General features: G+C 53.0%; 6 protein-coding genes across 6 annotated transcripts; 4 read left to right on the plus strand and 2 right to left on the minus strand.

The window, feature by feature from the left end:
* Nucleotides 1-97: 97 nt before the first annotated feature.
* On the minus strand, nt 98-1,858 carry ColSpa_02343 (ubiquitin-conjugating enzyme E2Q-like protein 1; the record flags this gene model as incomplete). The annotated part of the gene is made up of 5 exons (XM_049268555.1): nt 98-976; nt 1,036-1,204; nt 1,325-1,421; nt 1,478-1,607; nt 1,826-1,858. 5 exons carry the CDS (start codon nt 1,856-1,858, stop codon nt 98-100), a joined length of 1,308 nt encoding a protein of 435 aa, XP_049124512.1.
* A 1,797-nt stretch (nt 1,859-3,655) lies between these two features.
* Nucleotides 3,656-4,655, plus strand: ColSpa_02344 (replication factor C subunit 3; the record flags this gene model as incomplete). The annotated part of the gene is made up of 2 exons (XM_049268556.1): nt 3,656-4,429; nt 4,482-4,655. 2 exons carry the CDS (start codon nt 3,656-3,658, stop codon nt 4,653-4,655), a joined length of 948 nt encoding a protein of 315 aa, XP_049124513.1.
* A 132-nt stretch (nt 4,656-4,787) lies between these two features.
* ColSpa_02345 (uncharacterized protein) lies at nt 4,788-6,335 on the minus strand (the record flags this gene model as incomplete). The annotated part of the gene is made up of 1 exon (XM_049268557.1): nt 4,788-6,335. The coding sequence occupies one exon, from the start codon at nt 6,333-6,335 to the stop codon at nt 4,788-4,790; it is 1,548 nt and encodes a 515-aa protein (XP_049124514.1).
* Nucleotides 6,336-6,923: 588 nt separating this feature from the next.
* Nucleotides 6,924-13,601, plus strand: ColSpa_02346 (pre-mRNA-splicing factor brr2; the record flags this gene model as incomplete). Its single annotated transcript, XM_049268558.1, has 1 exon — nt 6,924-13,601. The coding sequence occupies one exon, from the start codon at nt 6,924-6,926 to the stop codon at nt 13,599-13,601; it is 6,678 nt and encodes a 2,225-aa protein (XP_049124515.1).
* A 908-nt stretch (nt 13,602-14,509) lies between these two features.
* ColSpa_02347 (PX domain-containing protein) lies at nt 14,510-16,556 on the plus strand (the record flags this gene model as incomplete). Its single annotated transcript, XM_049268559.1, has 4 exons — nt 14,510-14,711; nt 14,801-15,272; nt 15,343-15,688; nt 15,741-16,556. The coding sequence occupies 4 exons, from the start codon at nt 14,510-14,512 to the stop codon at nt 16,554-16,556; spliced, it is 1,836 nt and encodes a 611-aa protein (XP_049124516.1).
* Nucleotides 16,557-17,445: 889 nt separating this feature from the next.
* Nucleotides 17,446-19,883, plus strand: ColSpa_02348 (origin recognition complex subunit 3; the record flags this gene model as incomplete). The annotated part of the gene is made up of 6 exons (XM_049268560.1): nt 17,446-17,496; nt 17,547-17,762; nt 17,928-18,173; nt 18,224-18,363; nt 18,414-18,687; nt 18,741-19,883. 6 exons carry the CDS (start codon nt 17,446-17,448, stop codon nt 19,881-19,883), a joined length of 2,070 nt encoding a protein of 689 aa, XP_049124517.1.
* Between the last annotated feature and the right edge of the window lie 1,445 nt (nt 19,884-21,328).

Consider the following 21,328-nt stretch of genomic DNA (forward strand, 5'->3'; position numbering starts at 1 on the left):
TCCGACACGCTAGGCGCGCGTTTTCGCAATGGCACACCGGCATCAGAAGTCGCTACAGATGTTAGCCAGAGCAAGCAATGTGACGACGGACTGTTCCTTACTCCATGCTTTGCTGCACCGACCTGCGAAGTCGGCGGTTGTAGTTTTTACGCCCGTCGGCGCCTCCCCAATAGAGCTTGTGGGCCTCAGGGTTCACTAGCGTTCGAGGGTCGTAGGCGGGATCCTCTTCCTCCAGTGCTGTAAAGACGGCCTCGATATGGGAACGCACATCGTCTTTTCTGAGTGAGTTGGGAAAGTAGCAAGCCGTACCATCCTCCGAGATACGGTGATGGAAGATGCGTGTGTGGAACTTGACACGGGGTTGTTCTTCAGGGAATCTTGGGCTGAAGTGAATCTTGATACGGAAGAGACCGCCGTCAAGGTTCGTCATCGGCCGTCCAAAGTAGGTGATTACCCAGACGAGAGGGTTGTTGTCCTCCAGCTGAACGTCATGAGGAATGTCCTGGCGTTTGAATGTTTGCACCACTTGCTCATACTGGTGTCGTAGGTTGACCGAGACTGTCATCTCCTTCTCGCTCGCGGCCTGGCCCTCTTTGGCCCATTTGACAAGCTCGTTGTCAAGGGCAGCCTTGACATTGCGGAGGCGCCTCTCCAGTTCCGTGTAGTTGAATTTGCCATCCATGGAGTTGCTAGCGCCCTCGAATGGCATACGTACGAAAGCTTGGTGGTCCTTGACTTCCGTCTTGGCCTTCTGTATAGCGAGCAGGTAATTATCATAGTACCAAAGGAACCTTCGCTTGCACAGGTCCTTGAATGGTTCAAAGGGAACGTTGGTGTCATCCATGTCCTCAGTGTCCATCTCCAGCTGTTCTCCGTCTGCTGCAGACTGCTGGACGATTGCATTGCCATCTGGAGTCAAGCCCAAATACTCCTCCATGCGTTGGATGACGGAGATTCGAAGAGTCTCGTGGCGTATCTGGGCATCGAAGTCAGTTCTTGTCATTTCTCGCCTATTATGGCACTGAGTTTGGCTACCTTCTGGACGTAGTCCTTCTGGTTCTTCTTGTCTGACGCATCATTTGCTTCTTCGAAACCGGGCTCGTTTTCGTAAGGATTGCCTGACATTAGGCTCTGGATGGAGATGAGGATGGACTCAAGGCCCTGTGCCGCGGACCATTCTTCACCACGCTCGCCACGCCAGGTGCTACGTGCTGTTAGTCAAACGTTCCATGGCAAACCTGATATGCCTTGTTGTACCCGAGAATTGACCTGCAGCAGCGTTAGCGACCCCCCAGACCAGCATTCTTCGTAGATGTGAACCCACAAGCAAACCTTGCCGGACGAGTATATGTTGGGATTGAATCGGCATCGTCCTCCGTTCGTCGTGATTCCGTTGACACTTGGTGACTTGCGTGGATAATCTGTTATCACGTCAGGCTGAGTAACGCGACATGGCTAAAGAATGGTGTAGACGCACCCTTGTTGAACCTGATCGCGAACTGGATGTAGATTAGCATGCTGCCAAGACTGTGCTGCTCGAAAGACGATCTATGTACCTCGAAGAAACCGAACTCGTAGGGGGTGTCGTGAGGGCCGATGATCAAGGCCTTGACGTTGCGAACATCGACGTCCCGGCAAGCGACGGCTAGAGCTGGCAGTTAGGTCAGCACAGGTCTTTACTTAGAGTATGCAGGAATCATACAGAGATCCGAAGTTCGCTGGATATCACTCAACTCCTGGTTTGCGAAAACAATGTCAGCCTTGTGATTCCGACCCCTCACTAAAAGATAGGGAGATGGGCGGGGCGGGGCGGGATGGAGGCTACCTTGGTGATGCGAATGATGGATTGATCCGCCATGGCGACTAATGAATCGAGCGCTGCGTGGCTCCCTTGGCGAGCGGTCGCGCGGTCCTTCTGGTTCCGGAGTGCTGTAAGTAGGCGAGAGTGCGGTCGATTGCCGGCTTCAAGATTGTAGACGGGGAACCGATCAAGTGGGCGCGGCCTGAGAGCCTGACGGAGGTGAAGTCTGGACAGTAAAACGAGTTCTGTAGACGGCCAAATGCGACTTCCGTTGGTTGGTTGGTCGGTTGGTTCGGTTGGTTTGGTGGCTGCCTCACTGGTAGAAGTAGTCCGGGTGGGAAGCCGCCTGTCGATGGGACGGACACTGGGACACTGGAACGCTGGGACGCTGGGACGAAGCAGCTGCACTAAATCGGCAGTTTGGCGGGGCAGGAGGGGTAATTTTAAGTGTGCGTTGATGCAGGTGAATCGCTGCGGTGTGGCGTGGCAGCTGGGCCGCTTTGAACTTCATAACCCAGAACGATCCCTTTCCTCCCTCCCCTCCCAGTGCTGAACCGGGAAGCCCCGCAACGGCCGACGGCACCTTGATCCGAGCCTGAATGACCTAGATACCTATTGACATGCGCCTCGACGAAAGGGACTCTTGAATTTCCCATCTGCGACAAGATGTTCAAGCCTTTCTACCTTACGGGCCATACATGTGATGCTACCGCCTTCCAGCGCCTAAGGATGCCTTGGCCGCCTTAGACCTTTCGTACTTCCTTGGAAGAGCTATTTGTCAATGCTTCCTTTGCTGTCCTTAGCTGTCATTGGTTTTCTCAGCTGCTAGTATACTGCCAATGACGGTGCGATTGCTCTTTGTCCCCAGTACTCCTCAGCGACAGATGGATGATGCACATTGGGATAACTTGCTTTTCCTCAGACAATGCCTACTGGCAATGGTCTATTGATCATCGGCGCAAGACCTGTCTCAAGATGCCTAGGTCTCTTAAGATCACTTCCATGCAAGTTTGGGCTCCAGAGTGTATGAGCATACAGGTCCTCTGCATCAAGAATAGTCAAAGTAAAGGGTGCCGTGCCATACCCTGATACAGCATGACCCAAGGCCAAACTGGATTGGATTTCGAGACCATTCCAAGGAATTTCAGATCTTGATATGGAATTTTTCACATGAGAGTCTTTGCCTTTCCATGTAAATGAGTTCACCATCTTTGAGTGACCTCTCGTGCCTTGGGTGGGGTAATCGCCGCGGGGTTCCGTATTATACAGAAAGGTACCTACTACTGTACGTAGGTATGTACATAGTATGTAGAGACGCGCTGGGCTCATACCCCGACCCCTGTCGGCTGAGAAAGCTCCAACACGCGTCAACTCCACGGTCAGCACCGCGTCTGGTACTTTAATTGAATTTACTCGATCGTCATTACTGCACCAGTGCACCAAACGGAGGGACAGCCACGATTGATCCGATCTCAGCCAGCGCAACGCACGCAAACCCGAACAGCAGTCAATCAGTTCTGTATTCTCATGGCGAGTTTTTTCGACCTCAAGGCCCGAAAGGCGGCCGCTGCGAACGGGACGTCGGCCCAGAAGCAGGAGAAATCTGCGCAGCCAACGAGGGCACAGCCGTGGGTTGAAAAATAGTTCGTCTCCCGGCGCGCATCCATTGAATTACCTCGTTCTCGCATACTAACCTGCTGCAAAAGCCGCCCAAAGACCCTTAGCGATGTCACGGCACAAGACCATACCGTTACTGTTCTGCAGAGGACGCTGCAAGCCTCCAACGTACAACTGTCCTACGCGATTCAACATTTAGCCTCCTAAATAGCTAATTCGGATCTATAGCTCCCTCACATGCTCTTCTACGGCCCACCCGGTACGGGAAAGACATCGACAGTTCTGGCCCTGGCTAAGGAGCTTTACGGCCCCGAGATGATGAAATCGCGAGTGCTCGAGCTCAATGCTTCCGACGAGCGTGGAATATCCATTGTCCGAGAGAAGGTGAAGGACTTCGCTCGCATGCAGTTGACGAACCCGACGAACGAATACAAAAAGAGATACCCTTGCCCGCCTTTTAAGATTATCATCCTCGACGAGGCCGATTCGATGACCCAGGACGCGCAGAGTGCCCTCCGTCGGACTATGGAAACATACAGCAAGATTACGCGGTTCTGCCTCATCTGCAACTACGTTACGCGCATTATTGACCCTCTCGCCAGTCGTTGTAGCAAGTTTCGCTTCAAGAGCTTGGACCAGGGTAACGCCAAAAAGAGAATCGAGGACATTGCCGAGAACGAGGGAGTGCAGCTGGAGGACGGCGCCGTGGATGCGCTCATCAAGTGTAGCGAGGGTGACTTGCGAAAAGCTATCACATTCCTACAGAGTGCGGCGCGGTTAGTGGGTGCTGGCGACAAGGACGCGTCTGGCGACGACGCTATGGATGTCGACAAGAAGCCCGTCACGGTCAAGATTATTGAGGATATTGCTGGCGTCATCCCCGGAAACACCATCGACGAGCTCGTCAGTGCCATTCGCCCCCAAGGTGCCACAGACACATATCAGAACGTGGCCAAGGTGGTTGAAGATATGGTTGCCGATGGCTGGAGCGCCGGGCAGGTCGTTACTCAGGTAAGTGGCTTATTGCTACGGTTTGGGAATTCCCCTGCTTACCAAAGTACAGCTCTATCAATCCATCGTTTTTGACGAGACAGTTCCCGATATTCAGAAGAACAAGATCGTTCTCATCTTCTCCGAGGTTGATAAGAGACTTGTCGACGGTGCAGACGAACACTTGACCATCCTTGATCTTGCCTTAAGGATATCGGGAGTTATGAGCGGGCGGAGCAACAACTAAGCAACCGGAGTAGTAAGTGAATTTGACGAACAACGGATGGCGTCCGGGTCTGGACAGTAGAGGCGTTGATAATGGCAAAAAAAGCAATTGTACAGGGTATATACCACATTCGGGCTTGCTCTAAATATGATCTTAACCGATGAGACCAAGTTTCCCATCAATCGCCGACCAGATGTCATCAGGATTGACGGTTGACTCCTTTCTCTGATGAGTCGCGTGCTTCCTTGCACCGGCCTTTTTGGCCGACCCTTGCGTCAGCCAAATGTCTTCTTCCGTCATGTCTCCTACTGCTTCTTCCTCAGGCTCCTTAGATCTCTGACCCAACAATTTATCGACTTCCTGAAGCACTGGCATGGAGCCTTCCAGCGCGACCTGGCCTTCTTCAATTTTCTCGGCAACCGCTTCCAGTGTAGCAATCTTAGCCGAGTCTGCTGCGAACACCCAAGGCTTGACGCGATCCGAAGACATCGGCTTCTCAGACATGGCAGCAGAGAAGTCCTCTCCGAAGCCAGACTTGGGCCTGCCTGTGCCGGGCATGGGGTGCAATGGAAGAAGCTGGCTTTCCTCGGCCAGATGGTCAAGTGCCTGTCGGGTTTCCTTGGTCTGCTTGGCTAGGACGGTGTGAATGTGTGACTTTTGGGTTATCATGCCCTTTTGTTCTCGCGACAGGGAGAGAAGCTTGTCGAGGTAGGGGATGAGGAGATGGGTGGTAGGTTCCGCTGGTATACCCTGGCTTTGGCCAGAACTGGATGTGCCCTCGTCCCTGGGTTTCAAGACCGGCTGTGTCTGTTCTGAGACGATGTTGAGCACTGCTTTTCTCGTCGCCGTGTATCTGCTGTATTTATCCTTGATCTTGGCTAAATGTTCGTCGATGGCCTCTTGTTCGGTGCGAGAATTGAATCCGTTCCCCTGGGACGCTGTGGTGTCATCCGACTCTCCTGACGCTTTGCTGAGTTCCGTCTCGATCCAGTTGATCAGCTCCGTTCGGGTCGTGTCCAAAGCATGCACTTTCGCCTCATCCCTGACATGACCTGCCAGCGGCCCTGTCCTTTGTCGAACATCTGCTAAAAGCTGCTCTTCACGCTGTAGAAGCAATTTGGCTCTGAGCACGACCTTCTCCAACTGCCCAGCCAGCCCACCCAAGTCTGTTTCGTTTGTGCTGGCACCGACTACAAAGCCGCTCACTACTTCTTTAGGGACGTTTGGAAGAAGAGATGAGTCGCTGAATATATCCCCCAGATCGAGAAAGTCTGAAGATGCTGCAGGCTGGTGCACCAATAGATCCAGGTATTTCTGCACCGTCTGTAGACGTTGGTGTTTCTGTCGCAATTTTATGAGAGCAACGTGTTCTTCAACCTGGTCGCTGGTATCGACATTTTTGGTTCGGGAAGTAGCTGTTGTTACTGTTTCATATCTTATGTTCTCGTACTCATTGCGAGCCTTGAGATTTGCGTCCAGGGCCTTGAGATATTCCTTTTGTAGGCCTCTAACCTCTTGCGTTGGTGTAACCCTGCATGAAGAGTCGACAAGTGAAAGGGGCTTCTGGATAGGGCCCGGCTGGCCACATGCTTGAAGATGAAGAGCTAAGGCGCGTCGAATGTAGGCCACTTGCTCCCGTGGTTTGACATAAGGCTCCAGTGACGCCTGGACCTTCTGTATTGATTTAGGTACCGATTCCATGTTGTTTGTTGCCTAAGTTCGAGCCCTAGAGAGTATGCTTGGTTTCGCCGTATGATTTGGACCACCGTTGTTTGTGTATGACACCGCGATTACTCTCGTCATCCGTGTGTTGACAATAGCCAGAGTCGTGATTTACACAACTTAATGGAGCTCAGGGGTGGTGTGGATTGGATTGGCCTTCGTGGTCCACCCTGTGTCGATGTGTGCCTCTCCACGTCACGTGCAGCTATATGCCTTAGCTGGAAGGCCGCTAGCGCGTTTATCGCTTAGCGCCATCTTCCTCCGGTTTTGCCATCGCAAGCAGCAGATGAAATTTGTTCCGCGCGACAGGCGTCGAAGACACCAATACACGCCTCCGCCACTTTAACCACCCAGCGATACTCTTCCATTGAGTCATTTGTGTACCGAAACAAAATTCATTAACTTAATATCTGGACGGATGAGCTAGGCTTCGAGGCGAATACGGCGTTTTCAACAGGATAAAGACTCGGCGCAAGCCGCTCGTTGCTGTCGCTCGACAAGCTCCTACACCACCTCGAGATTCGGGCGCAAACGATACGATACGATACCCCCAAGAACACAGCCAAAATGTCGAACCAGGATCAACACCGCGATGTCTCCCAGTACAAGTACTCGGCTATGTCCAACCTGGTTCTCCAGGCGGACCGTCGGTTTGTGTCGAGACGAAACGATGAGGCTACGGGCGACCCCGAGTCTCTCGCCGGCAAGCTGAGCATCCGCGACATGGGAGCACGCGTCGCTCGCGAATCGGCACCAAAACAGAAAAAGCCAACTGGTCTTCCCGATGTCGAACGCGGAAAGCTGCAAGAGGGCGAGGATGTGCTCGCGCGCGAGCAACGGAAGAAGAAGGGCGAAACGGCGCAACCGAGGGGTGCTGGTGTCCTGGGAACTGGAGACTTGCTTGTCGAAGGCATTCGATATCGCCCGCGCACGCCCGCAACACGAGCGACTTTCGAGTTGATTCTGAAGATCGTGTCCGATAACCTTGGCGATGTCCCTCAGACCGCCGTCATCAGCGCCGCTGACGTGACCCTGGAGTTCCTCAAAGATGACGATCTGAAGGATACGGAGAAGAAGAGGGAGATTGACGACCTCTTGGGCGTTTCAATGAGTGCAAAGGAGTTCAACGAGCTCGTGAACCTCGGAAAGAAGATTACAGATTACGATGCGCAGGACGAGGATGAAGATATGGACGACAATGCAGCCGACGCCGACGGAGACGAGCTTGATGAGAGACAGGGTGTCGCAGTTGTCTTCGAAGACTCCGACGATGAAGAGGGAGGCATTGTCAACGAAGTCAGGGAAGAGTCCTCAGAGGACGAGGATGCGGACGAGAACGAGGACCAACCCGCCGCTGACGCCAACGAGGCGGAGGATATGGACGACGACGCCATGGTCATCGATTCGGCCCCTAAAAAGCAAACACAGGATGCAAAGAACTCGAAGACAGTCTCTGCCAGAGATATAGATGCATTCTGGTTGCAACGACAAATCGGAAAGCTCTATGCCGATTCTCACGAGCAACACGACAAGACGACAGACGCGCTTCGTATTCTCTCTGGTGAGCCTGATGAGCAGGGCGGCGACGAGAAGTCACTTCGAGAGATTGAAAACGACCTTATGGAGCTGTTCGATTACGAGCACCACGAATTGGTGCAGCTCCTCATCGGAAACAGGGAGAAGGTGGTCTGGCTTACTCGTCACTCAAGAGCCGAGACAGATGAGCAGCGGGCTGTTATCGAGCGTGAAATGGCTTCCGAAGGCCTTCAATGGATCCTTAATGAGAAGTTTGGAAAGAAAACGGACGATCAGAAGGGTCGCAAGATGGAGATCAAGATGGATCTCGACGCACCGTCGTCACTTGCAAACGCCCCTACAGAATCAGAGCGCCCTCAAGGACTAGTGGGCGGTCTGCAACCGCGAAAACTTATCAACCTGGAGAACTTGGTGTTTGATCAGGGAAACCACTTGATGAGCAACCCCAAGGTCAGGCTGCCGGAGGGCTCAACGAAGCGCACTTTCAAGGGCTATGAGGAAATCCACGTTCCTGCACCCAAGAAGCGCAGCGACCCCAGTGACACACTTATTCCGATTACCGACATGCCAGAATGGTCACGCTTGCCGTTCGGCACCACCAAATCTCTCAACAAGATTCAGTCCAAGTGCTACCCGACAGCCTTTGGAGATGATGGCAATATGCTCATCTGCGCCCCCACTGGCAGTGGAAAGACGAACGTGGCGATGCTTACCATTCTCCGAGAGATCGGCAAGAACCGCAATCCTGAGACTGGTGACATTGATTTGGATGCCTTCAAGATTGTGTACATCGCGCCCCTGAAAGCGCTGGTGCAGGAGCAGGTTGGCAATTTTGGCAAGCGACTTGAGCCCTACGGTGTGAAGGTCTCTGAGTTGACTGGTGACCGGCAGCTCACCAAGCAACAAATCGCAGAAACACAGATCATCGTCACTACCCCCGAAAAGTGGGACGTCATCACGCGAAAAGCTACTGATCTTACCTACACCAACCTCGTCCGCCTTGTCATCATTGACGAGATCCATTTGCTTCACGATGACCGTGGCCCTGTCCTTGAGAGCATTGTGAGCAGGACAATCAGGAAGACTGAGCAGACCGGCGAACCGGTTCGTTTGGTTGGTCTGTCCGCTACGCTGCCAAATTATAAGGATGTCGCTAGCTTCCTGCGCGTGGATATCAACACCGGCCTTTTCCACTTCGATGGCAGTTTCCGCCCTTGCCCTTTGCGCCAGGAGTTCATTGGTGTTACGGATCGCAAAGCCATCAAGCAACTGAAGACCATGAATGATGTCACGTACAACAAGGTCATTGAGCATGTCGGAGCCAACCGGAATCAAATGCTTATCTTCGTCCACTCCCGAAAGGAGACGGCTAAGACTGCACGTTACATCAGGGACAAGGCTCTGGAGATGGACACCATCAACCAGATCCTTCGCCACGATGCTGGAAGTCGTGAGGTCCTTAACGAAGCCGCCAGCCAAGCTACCGACAAGGATCTTAAGGATATTCTGCCTTACGGATTTGGTATCCATCACGCTGGTATGAACCGTATCGACCGTACTGATGTCGAGGATTTGTTCGCTCGAGGCGCCATCCAGGTCCTTGTATGCACGGCTACCCTTGCCTGGGGTGTCAACCTGCCGGCTCATACCGTTATCATAAAGGGCACTTCGGTTTACTCTCCTGAAAAGGGCAGCTGGGTCGAGCTCAGCCCGCAAGACGTACTGCAGATGCTTGGTCGTGCTGGTCGTCCGCAATTCGATACCTATGGCGAGGGCATCATCATCACAACCCAAAACGAGATTCAATATTACCTCTCTCTTCTAAATCAGCAACTACCAATTGAGAGTCAATTTGTTAGCCGACTGGTGGACAACCTAAACGCTGAGATTGTGCTTGGCAATGTCAGGAGTAGAGATGAAGGTGTGGAGTGGCTTGGCTACACGTACTTGTTCGTGCGCATGCTACGGTCCCCCGGTCTGTACCAAGTTGGGGCAGAGTACGAAGATGACGAAGCTCTTGAACAAAAGCGCGTTGATCTCATTCACTCTGCAGCATCAGTGCTCAGAAAGTCAAATCTCGTCAAGTACGATGAGAAGACTGGTAAGCTCCAATCTACGGAGCTTGGCCGTATTGCGTCACACTACTACATCACACACGGCTCTATGGAAACCTACAACAACCTCATTCAGCCCTCGATCACCACCATCGAGCTTTTCAGAGTGTTCTCTCTAAGCGCAGAGTTCAAGTACATCCCTGTGCGTCAGGATGAGAAGCTCGAGCTTGCGAAGCTGTTGGGCAGAGTTCCCATCCCAGTCAAGGAGAGTATCGAGGAACCACACGCCAAGATCAATGTTCTCTTGCAAGCCTACATCTCACGACTCAAGCTGGATGGCCTTGCTCTTATGGCTGATATGGTGTACGTCACTCAGTCTGCTGGTCGCATTCTACGCGCCATCTTCGAAATCACAATGAAGAAGGGCTGGGCATCTGTGGCCAAGACTGCCCTGGATCTTTGCAAGATGGCCGAGAAGCGCATGTGGCCGACAATGTCGCCGCTTCGTCAGTTCCCCGGCTGCCCCAGGGACATTGTGCAGAAGGCTGAGAGGATTGAGGTGTCCTGGAGCAACTACTTCGATCTCGATCCTCCACGAATGGGAGAGCTGCTTGGTATGCCCAAGGCCGGCCGGACTGTCTGCAGCCTGGTTGCCAAGTTTCCCAGAGTCGAAGTCCAGGCCCAAGTCCAGCCGTTGACCAGGTCTATGCTCCGAGTCGAGCTGAGCATCTCCCCTAATTTCGAGTGGGATGTCGAGGTTCACGGTCCCGCAGAGAGTTTCTGGATCTTCGTTGAAGACTGCGACGGGGAGGACATCCTTTTCAGTGACCAGTTCCTGCTGCGCAAGGAGTACGCCGAGTCTGAATCAAACGAGCACATTGTTGACTTCACCGTGCCGATCACGGAGCCAATGCCTCCTAACTACTTCATCTCCGTCATCTCGGACCGCTGGATGCATTCCGAAACAAGGTTGCCGGTGTCTTTCCACAAGCTAATACTCCCTGAGAGATTCCCGCCTCACACCGAACTCCTTGAGCTTCAGCCACTACCCGTTGCTGCCTTGAAGGTCAAGGAGTACACGAAGCTGTACCCCAACTGGGATCACTTCAACCGCATCCAGACACAGACTTTCAACTCCTTGTACAATACCGACCAAAACGTGTTTGTGGGCGCACCGACTGGCAGTGGCAAGACTGTGTGCGCAGAGTTCGCTCTTCTGCGCCATTGGGCCAAGCCAGACGCCGGGCGCGCTGTTTATATTGCTCCTTTCCAAGAACTGGTTGACCTGCGGCTGGATGATTGGCAAAAGAGACTCGGTGGTCTACGCGGCGGCAAGACAATCGAGAAGCTTACAGGTGAGACCACCACCGACCTTAAGATCCTGGAGCGCAGCGACCTGGTCCTTGCGACGCCCATTCAGTGGGATGTGCTTTCTCGCCAGTGGAAGCGTCGCAAGAACGTCTCGACTGTAGAACTTTTCATCGCAGACGAGGTTCATCTGTTGGGCAACCAAATGGGTTACGTCTATGAAATCATCGTTTCACGGATGCATTATATTAGGACTCAGACCGAGCTCCCGATGAGAATCATCGCCCTTGGCGTTTCTCTTGCGAATGCCCGCGACCTTGGGGAGTGGATTGATGCGAAGAAGCACGACATCTACAACTTCAGCCCTCACGTTCGCCCTGTCCCGCTTGAGCTTCATATCCAGTCCTACACCAACCCTCACTTCCCATCACTGATGCTTTCCATGGCGAAGCCCACCTATCTGGCCATCACGCAAATGTCTGCAGACAAGCCGGCTATTGTGTTTGTGCCGAGTCGAAAGCAGACTCGAGCCACCACACGCGACCTCCTGACCGCCGCTTTCATGGATGACGACGAAGATCGTTTCCTGCACGCCGAGGTTGAGCAGATGCGCCCTCTTCTCGACCGTGTCAGCGAAGAAGCTCTGGCCGAGGCCCTTTCTCACGGTGTTGGATACTACCATGAGGCTCTGAGCCAGAGCGACAAGCGCATCGTCAAGCACTTGTATGAGCATGGTGCCATTCAAGTTCTGGTTGCTTCTCGTGATGTTTGCTGGGAGCTCAACAGCACCGCTCATCTTGTCGTCGTCATGGGCACGCAATATTTCGAGGGCCGAGAGCATCGCTACGTTGATTATTCTTTGAGCGAGGTTTTGCACATGTTTGGCAAGGCTCTGCGCGCCTCAAAGGATGGCCGAGGCAGAGGTGTTCTCATGCTCCCGGCGGCGAAGAGAGACTTCTACAAGAAGTTCCTGAATGAGGCCCTTCCCGTCGAGTCTCACCTCCACAACTACCTCCACGATGCTTTTGTGACTGAGATCAGCACTAAGATGATCGAGTCGGGAGACGATGCCATCAACTGGACGACTTTTACCTACTTCTACAGACGTCTTCTCGCCAACCCCAGCTTCTACAGTCTTACCAGCACCACGCAAGATGGACTCAGTGACTACATGTCCGATTTGATCCAGACAACCCTCCAGGAGCTGAGCGACTCGAAGATTATTGAGCTTGATGAGGATGACGGCTCGGTTGCGCCGCAGAACGCAGCGATGATTGCTGCCTACTACAACATCTCCTACATCACGATGCAGACCTTCCTCCTGTCTCTGAGTGCCAAGACAAAGCTCAAGGGTGTCCTTGAAATCATTACATCGGCTACCGAATTTGAGGCTATCCAGATCAGGAGGCACGAGGAAGGTATCCTCCGCCGCATCTACGACCGTATTCCTGTTAAGATGGCTGAGCCCGTATATGACTCGGCGCATTTCAAGGCCTTCGTTCTTCTCCAAGCACACTTTTCCAGGATGCAGCTACCAATCGACCTGGCCAAGGATCAAGAGGTTATCATTTCCAAGGTCCTCAGTTTGCTGAGTGCTACGGTTGATATCCTCTCTTCTGACGGTCACCTCAATGCCATGAACGCGATGGAAATGTCACAGATGGTGGTGCAAGCAATGTGGGACCGTGACAGCCCCTTGAAGCAAATCCCTCACTTCACGCCTGAGGTCGTGAAGGTGGCGAATGAGTTTGGGTATGTACCATCTTCATCAATGATTCTGTATGCAGCTAACCTTGAACTCCTTCACAGTGTCAAGGACATTTTTGATTTCATGGAGGCCATGAACCCAAAGGAGAACCCAGACTACGCCAAGCTGGTCAAGCGTCTTGGTCTCTCGCAAAAACAGCTGGGTGAGGCTGCCGCCTTTACCAATGACAAATACCCCGACATTGAGCTCGAGCACAGCATTTTGGATGAGGACGACATTCGGGCCAACGAACCGGCATACCTTAGTGTGCAGATTCAACGACAAGTGGACGAGGACGACGAGTTTGACCCGACTGTGCACGCGCCGTTCTACCCTGCCAAGAAGCTGGAGAATTGGTGGCTTGTGGTCGGCGAAGAGACGACGAAGAACTTGCTCGCCATCAAGCGCGTCACGATTGGACGCGAGCTCAAGGTCAAGCTGGAGTTTACAGTGCCGACGGCTGGTAAGCACAACTTGAAGCTGTTCCTAATGAGCGACAGCTACGTCGGAGTAGACCAAGAACGCGAATTTTCCATCACAGCCGCGGAGGGCATGGACGTGGACGACAGCGAAGAAGAAGAAGAAGAAGACGAGGAATAGACGGTTCGAAGGATAGCAGAGCCATCCCGTCCGTACGATATCTCAATGTGTACTATATCGATGGAGAGAGGAGTTGGAGGATAATAGACAAATATTTGGTCAAAGTCAGTTCTTCTTCCTGTTGCTCAACCCCCACAGGTTACTCTTCTCCTCTTTCGACAGGGTTGAGTGGCCTGAAGTCCGGTTGTGCAGACTGTGTACGGTGCGACAGGAGTTTCGGAGAGGGGATGCTTGGGTGGCCAAAGTTGGCATAAGAACCCGGAGCGGGGGACTAGGTTGGTGGCCAACGACCTCAGGTAGGCGAGGCACAATCAAAGTCATGATATTTTGAAGTCGAAAAATGAAGGGGGAGACTTTTTGCATGGCGGTCCATCTCTTCCAGGGGCATTGGACATGGGGGCTGATCTGATGTCGAGCTAGGAGGAAGGGTGGCTGTGTTAAGCAGGCACGAAGAGGATGTTCGGCTTGGTGGGCTGGGCATTGACCGGGTCACGTCCCACGTCCAGCACACGCTCCTCTCACAGGCGCAGCGCAAGCGCAACTGAGACTGATAGCACCCGTGGACGCGATCTAACTCGTCCCTTGGTGGATCAGCATGGGTCACGTGTCTCCGCCGCCGTCATCCGCGTCCTACTCCAAGAGTTTCTGCGTTCATCTTTTTCCAGCCCATTGCCTTTTTCTGCCACCACAACACGGGGAGCTCCCAATTGCGCCCATCATCCTCTTTTCAGCCAGAACATCTTCTACCATCGTCGCGACAACCAAAATCACGAATCGCGCGTGTCAGAACGCGTCATTCTTCCTCTGATCCATCGCACTAAGTCTTTGGCGTCGCGACTTACCTATTTACCCCATCCATACCCTTGCTCCCCAACAGCTTCTACCGAGCTATTGCCACATCGCCTACCATGTCTGACGAGCCAACTACCAGCGGCCAATCCGCGCCTGCCGCGAACGAGGAAGTTGAGAAGAAGATTGAGGGAACCTCGACTGCTGCCGAAGCCTCTGAGGCACCTGCATCTGCCGCCGACAACGCGAAACCCTCCGAGTCCGACGCACCTGCCAAGGACAGCACCGAGGCGCAGAAGGAGAACATCAAGAAGACAGACTGTAAGCAGAGCCTGCGCATCATCTCCACCTCTATATCAATACCGTCACCACGCAATTGACCATTCTACTGACACATTCCTCAATAACAGCTGATACCAAAGACGCGGAATCTTCCGGCAAGACCGACGAGCCATCCAAGGACGAAGACGCGGATGTTGAGATGAAGGACACCACAGATGCACCTGAAGCGAAGGAGGCTTCCGGATCTGTCGCTGCTACCGATGCTGACGCCGCTGATGCGACAGCCGATAAGTCTAAGTCGCGTCGCAGATCGTCTGGCGTCCCAGAGCACAAGGGGAAGAAGCTCAGCAAGAAGGCATCCAAGGCCAAGTTCTTCCACACCAACGCGCAGCCCGGAGACCACTTCCTGGTCAAGCTCAAGGGATATCCTCAATGGCCTGTCATTGTCTGCGATGAGGAGATGCTCCCTGAGACTTTGCTCAAGAGCCGCCCTGTCACAGCGAGACGCGCCGATGGCACGTATCGTGAAGACTATGCCGACGGTGGCAAGCGACAGAACGACCGCACGTTCCCTGTCATGTACCTTCGTACGAACGAATTGTATGTCAAATTGCCCCAACCAGCCTTTGTGTGTCAACCAGGACTCAACAGCTAACCTGCAACTTTCCAGCGGCTGGGTACCGAATTCTGCGCTCCAGGAGCTGTCTTCCGACAAGGCTACTGAGCTTCTTACCGACAAGGTGAAGAAGATCGAGCTGCGTGATGCCTTTGAGCTTGCTATCGAACAGCACCCCCTCGACTACTACAAGGACGAACTGCAGAAGTACCAAGACGAGCTTGCTCAGAAGCAGGCTGCCAAGGATGCTAGAGACGCTGCGAAGAAGAACAAGAAGAAGGCTCCTGCGGTCATCGAGGATGAGGATGTTGACATGGACGATGCTGCCGACGAGGAGGTGGCCGAGCCCAAGGAGAAGATTAAGACTAAGAAGCGCAAGGCTGATGAAGAAGCTGTCAGCGTAAGTGTGCAGGCTCTGGACAAACTTGAACAAGCACTGACATCTCTGTCAGACTCCAGCACGAACCGACTCCGCTAAGAAGCCGAAGATCAAGCTGAACACATCCTCCACTCCCAAGACAACGAATGGAACGGCAACACCAAAGTCTGGCAAGGAGTCCGCCGCTAAGCCGGCGAAGGTCAAATCGTCAAAGAAGGACGGCGCTGAGAAGAAGGCGGAGAAGGAAGCTCCTAAGGAGCCTGAGCTCACTGCCGAAGAGAAGCATCATCGCAAAGAGGCAAGTCAAGATCCCGTACATTCTTTGTTCAACACTAACAGCTACCTACAGAAAGAGGTGCTTTTCTTGCGCCACAAGCTCCAGAAGGGTCTCTTGACGAGAGACCAGGAGCCCAAGGAGGAAGAGATGAAGATGATGTCGGACTACATCACCAAACTTGAGAGCTTCGCAGACCTCGAGGTCTCAATCATCCGCGCAACCAAGATCAACAAGGTCCTGAAGGCCATTTTGAAGCTTGACTCGATTCCTAAGGAAGAAGAGTTCAACTTCAAGAGCCGGTCGCAGACGCTATTGGACAAGTGGACCAAAATCCTGGCCGCGGGCGATGCCGCGGCAGCATCTGTAACCCCCGCACCCACCAACGGTGTCAACGGCACTAAGAGCGAGGAGAAGAAAGAGACGCCCGCTACCTCCGAGGGTGCCAAGGAGGAGAGCAAAGGTGTGGAGAAATCCGACGAGGCCGGGAAGCCCTCCGACAAGGAGGAGAAGGACAAGAAGTCCGTGGAGCCCGAGAAGGCAGAAGAAGTGCTCGAAAAGGCCGATGAGCCTGCTGAGAAGCCCGCTGAAGAGGTAAATGGCAGTGTCTCATGAACATCCCGACGGAAGCTAACCTGATTTGTAGTCGGCATCTGCAGCCCCGGAACCGGTCGAAGCCAAGGCTTAGGCCAGCCGTTTACGTCGCATAAGTTCTCAGAAGTGAAGACATGGGCCCAGACGTTTGTGGGCGCTGCGGGCCATTCAGGCCTGGCCTTTTGCGTTTCCTGGCGTATACGGTTTCTCGAATCGCAAAAGCGATCTCAACTTGGTTTCGGTGTAAAATTACTCGCCTCCGTCTTTCTAAGCAGTGCAGCTGGGAAGCGTTAGATGGTAGGCGATTACGGCGATCCCCCATTTCCAGACGACATGCGTCTTCGTCTAGTGGAGCGGGTTCAGTGTACAAAGGGGCGGAAGCTTCCCCAAGGGAGAGGGACCCAGCTCGGGGGAGGATAGTCGAGGCATCTGTGGATGCTTGCATTGCCTGCGTATGACTCTTCATTAGTTTATGATGAGGGAGAGGTAGGATGTCGTTGGCCTCAGGTTTTTGGGGTAAAATGGAGATCGCCTCGGGTCTATGGTTTGCGAAGGCGGAAGGGGGAAGAGACTGGTAGTCACTAGTTTAACACGGCCTAGGGGAATTGGTTCTAATGTCATTTTGCAAGAATAAGTTCTTTGACATTTGCACGGCTCCTTCGAGCATCTTACCTGACTGATCTCGGATGTGAATGCTAAGGCGTAGGTAGATACAATAGATACCAACAAATTTTCGGCACTGTACAAAGCGAACACAACGCCCCCTTCTACACAGTTCATTTTTTAATTGCACTGTATGCGTCTGTGCTCTGCACCTTGGATGCAAGCGACGCGTGCCGGTTGGAAAAGCGCGACCCCCCTACTGCAACGACATACCATATCAGAGCAGAACAATTTGATATTCCGCAACATGAGTGCCGAAAACAATCATGAGTCACGTTTCAGACAAGAAGATCATAAGGTGAGCGGTTTCAATCTATTGAGGGGACCTGATTGCTGACGACTCTGTAGGCAGCCTACATCTTCCGACCTAAGGGCGAAGAAGCTGGTGTGGATCGACCCGCTAAACGTCGGCGTGTATCCAAGAATGCAGTGGTTGAAGAGGCCAATCTCGCCGGTTCTTCGACGTTTGCACCGTTGCTGAATGGCAGCGAGCTGGCTGAGTGCGTGAAGTTGCGCGAGAAGCTGTTCCAGGCCAGTTGGGGCCGTCTCGAATCCAAAGTCCAGGTTGGCAGATACCCACATCTGAACCTCGGAGGCAAGGCTAACCGCTTGACATTACAGAAAATCCTGCGTGATGCTAATTCAGCTACACTGGACCAAGTGACAGCTTTTGTTCGAGATCGTTCTTGCTTGCAGTGGGTAATATCCGAATTGTGACGGAGTGCACAGCTGATGGCCCACCGCAGGAACAAGATCCCCTCAGCCTTCATCATCACTGGACCCAACATCTCGTCTCAGGACTTGTTGTTTGAGCAATTGTCGGAGACGCTCGAGAAAAATACGCGAAGCAAGTTTGTACGACTGAAGTCATCGGAGGCTACGAACCTAAAGGCTGCCCTCAAGAAGATCATCGAGGATGCCACATCGCGGGGCTCCCTGGACGATGAGGATGTTGAGGTCTCTTTCGGTCAAGATGTAGGTTCATCGGCCGGCAGCATCGACCCCAAGAAGCTCACATATACCAGGGACGAAAGTATCTAAATTACGACCTCGAAGGCCTGTACGTCTTTTCAAAGGCACAGCAGTGCGATCACATCTTTGTCGCCTTCCAAGACAGCGAAGGGTTTGATAGCGCTCTCCTGTCTGACTTGATTACACTCTTCGAGTAAGTTCATTTTGCAAGCATTATCGAATCCGAGTTGACGTTTGGACTAGTTCCTGGAGGCCCAAGATCCCGTTTACGCTCTTATTCGGCATTGCGACGTCAGTAGAGCTGCTTCAAGCACGTCTACTCAAGTCTGCATGCCAGCATCTCTACGGCGCGCAATTCGACGTTGTGCAAACTGGAGTGATCTTGGAGCAAATTTTCAAGCCGGCTATTGCGGGAACAGATGCTATCCTCACTCTTGGCCAGACTCTGTTGCAAAGCCTGGTCGACAGACAACAAGACCAGGTGGCAAGTATCCAATCCTTTGTTGCTTCAATCAAGGTGAGAATGAACACTACGTTGAATGGAACCGAATCTGAATTGACCGTATTCAGTATGCATATATGTGCCACTTTTATGCCAACCCGTTGAGCCTGTTTTCGATGGAGGACGATGAGATGAACAGTGAGCTTGTGCAAGATGAGCACCTCGAGGCCCTCCGATCACTCCCTTCATTCCGGAACGAGGTCGAGAGCGCCGTTGAGGGCAACGATTTAAGATTGGCGAGGTCTCTGTTGGAAGACGACGACCTACTGCGCGAAAAGATTTTTGACATTCCAGAGAAGAAACGGGAATGGGTCACTTGTCTCCTTCGCTCGCTTAAGCTTATCCAGGCGACAGGTGTTATCCAAGAAGACTTTCCTTGGATGTACATGAAAGCGGTGGCCGAGGGCATCACCCTTTCGTCCGACGGCTGGGACATTGTTGAAAGCATCAAGCGGATGCAACCGGATGAGTTTGTCTCGATGCTACAACGTATTCATGAGACCATAGCCAGTGGAGATGGCCAGCTGTGTCTCGCCGGATGGGAGTCCGAGGCCGGTGACATGCCATCTCTTGTACAGACCCTTCTCGACAACTCAAAGGAGTTAGTAAGCAGGGCGACAGAGGACGGCACCACCTTGAGAAGCGCGTATAGTGGCCACAGCAGAGTCCTCCGCACCACCGTTGTTGCGCAAAAGGTGCAGCTCAGCCACGATTCGGCAGCGCTTTCCGAAGACGACAAAGCTTTTACCCAAATCGTGGACCGCGTTGCGGAGCTTTTGCAAGACGTCATACACTGCGAGCCGGCCGCAAATGTCTTCCTGCACGAGACATGGCTCTACGATTCCAAGACACCCTACCGCGACGTTTTCGTCCCGCGGCCCCAAGATGTCTTTGAGCGGAGCCTGAAGCGACCGCAGGATTACCTCGCATGCGCTTGCTGCAGCACCGACGAGGGCATCTCGACTACGCTGCCCGTTACTTCACTGCTATATCATTTATATTTAGAGACGGGCAACCTCATCAACGTCGCGGACCTTTGGTCTGCCTTTTACGCCATGGTGAGCGGCGGTGATGCAGAAAGTGAAGAAAACGCCGATGAGCGAGCGGCGCTGGTGCTCTTTTATCGGGGATTGGCCGAACTAAAGGCCCTCGGCTTTGTCAAGATGAGCAGAAAGAAGACGGACCACATTGCCAAGCTCAAGTGGCTTTGAGAAGCTGAAAGGGTCGCCGACGACGCCTTGAAGCTGTGAAATGGGGCATGGCGTGAGGACGCACGTCAATCGCATGGTCCCTTGTGGAAGAATAAGGGGTTGATGAAGGGGTTTCGGTTTTATCTTGGTTTGTGTCAAGAACAAGCAGGCAAATGCTACTCTCTAGTGAACCAATATTATTATTCCCAAGCCAAGGTGTGACAGACGACTAGTTTTGTTTACGGTGAGAACCTAGGTGTCATTTTGAGGAATTTGACACTGACTCGGGCACGGAAAACAACATTCTTCACGGCAGGTCTTGTTGAAGACAAGGCCATTGTATCTTGATATCTATCCCCTTTGTATTGTTGTCCAGACCACCACGGAACAGGGTGCTCAGCCTCTCCCCTTCTCAAATCCTCGCTCCGTCTGTAGGCTGCCGATACCACGGCTCAGAGAGTTGCCGACTAAGGTGGCGGGGGTGAGGGAGGAGGGGATGAGGATGGGAGGAAAGGGGCGGACCTTGTCTCGGAACCTCCATAGTCGGGGCGGAGCTGGCTTCTCGTTGCGGCCGGCGCGCGATTCGTTTCTAGGCAGGGCCAGCTAAATTTCTTAGACATTGATACGGAACGAGATGGCAGCCCACCATCAACCTCCCTCTTCCTCCCCGCTTTCCGCCATGTCTCATCTCCTTTTGGGCGCATCGAGGAGATAAAGAAGACTGCGCGGGAGAGGAGGGCCTCGCACTCCAGCAGAACCGGTTGTCTGGATAGGGGGCTGTCTAGCGAAAAGGGACACGCCGGTTGCCCTCCGTCCACCTTACCCAGGATGGCAAACTTTGGCCGCCAGCAGACAAAGCAGTTGTGTCTCTCCTGACGTACTAGCTCTCCCTGCTGCAATTTCTCTTCTCCTCGGGTCCCAGCTGGTCGGGTCACCTGCTGAGGCGGAGGGTCTGGTCTGGATCGCTGTTTTGACGGTTTGCCTTTTCTCTGTTACCGGTTTTTGGACCCGCCTTTGGGCCCCATCATCATGTTCTTGCTCTTTGGGGCTATTTGTTTTTGTCTCTGATCAGGTCGCTGTTCCGGCTTTCAAAGAAAAAAATTGAAGGAACCGGTGTGGGATAAGGATTTTGGCCGGCTAGCGGCCTGGCCCCGTCGGTCTTCCTTTGCAGTAGCTTTGCATACAAGAATGCGAGTCTTCCACTCGGTGTGGTTGTGAGGATTAGACTCGATACCTTCTCGCACTCCACACTTCCTGCACCCATTTCCTATCTCCAGACCTATAGACATCTGTTCACACATATTCCATTCGCTCTTGATCTGTGCAGGCATAGACTCACTATTGTGAAAGCACAGAGCATCGTTTTGCAAAAGACCCAAGGCGAGAGGGCGAGAACAGTTACCAAAGCTGAAAGGCGCCAGTCTGATCCCTCGAAGATCGTTATTTTATACATATATTGAGATTAC

This window comes from Colletotrichum spaethianum (genome assembly GCF_022836535.1).
Source record: "Colletotrichum spaethianum MAFF 239500 DNA, contig04, whole genome shotgun sequence".
NCBI lineage: Eukaryota > Fungi > Ascomycota > Sordariomycetes > Glomerellales > Glomerellaceae > Colletotrichum > Colletotrichum spaethianum.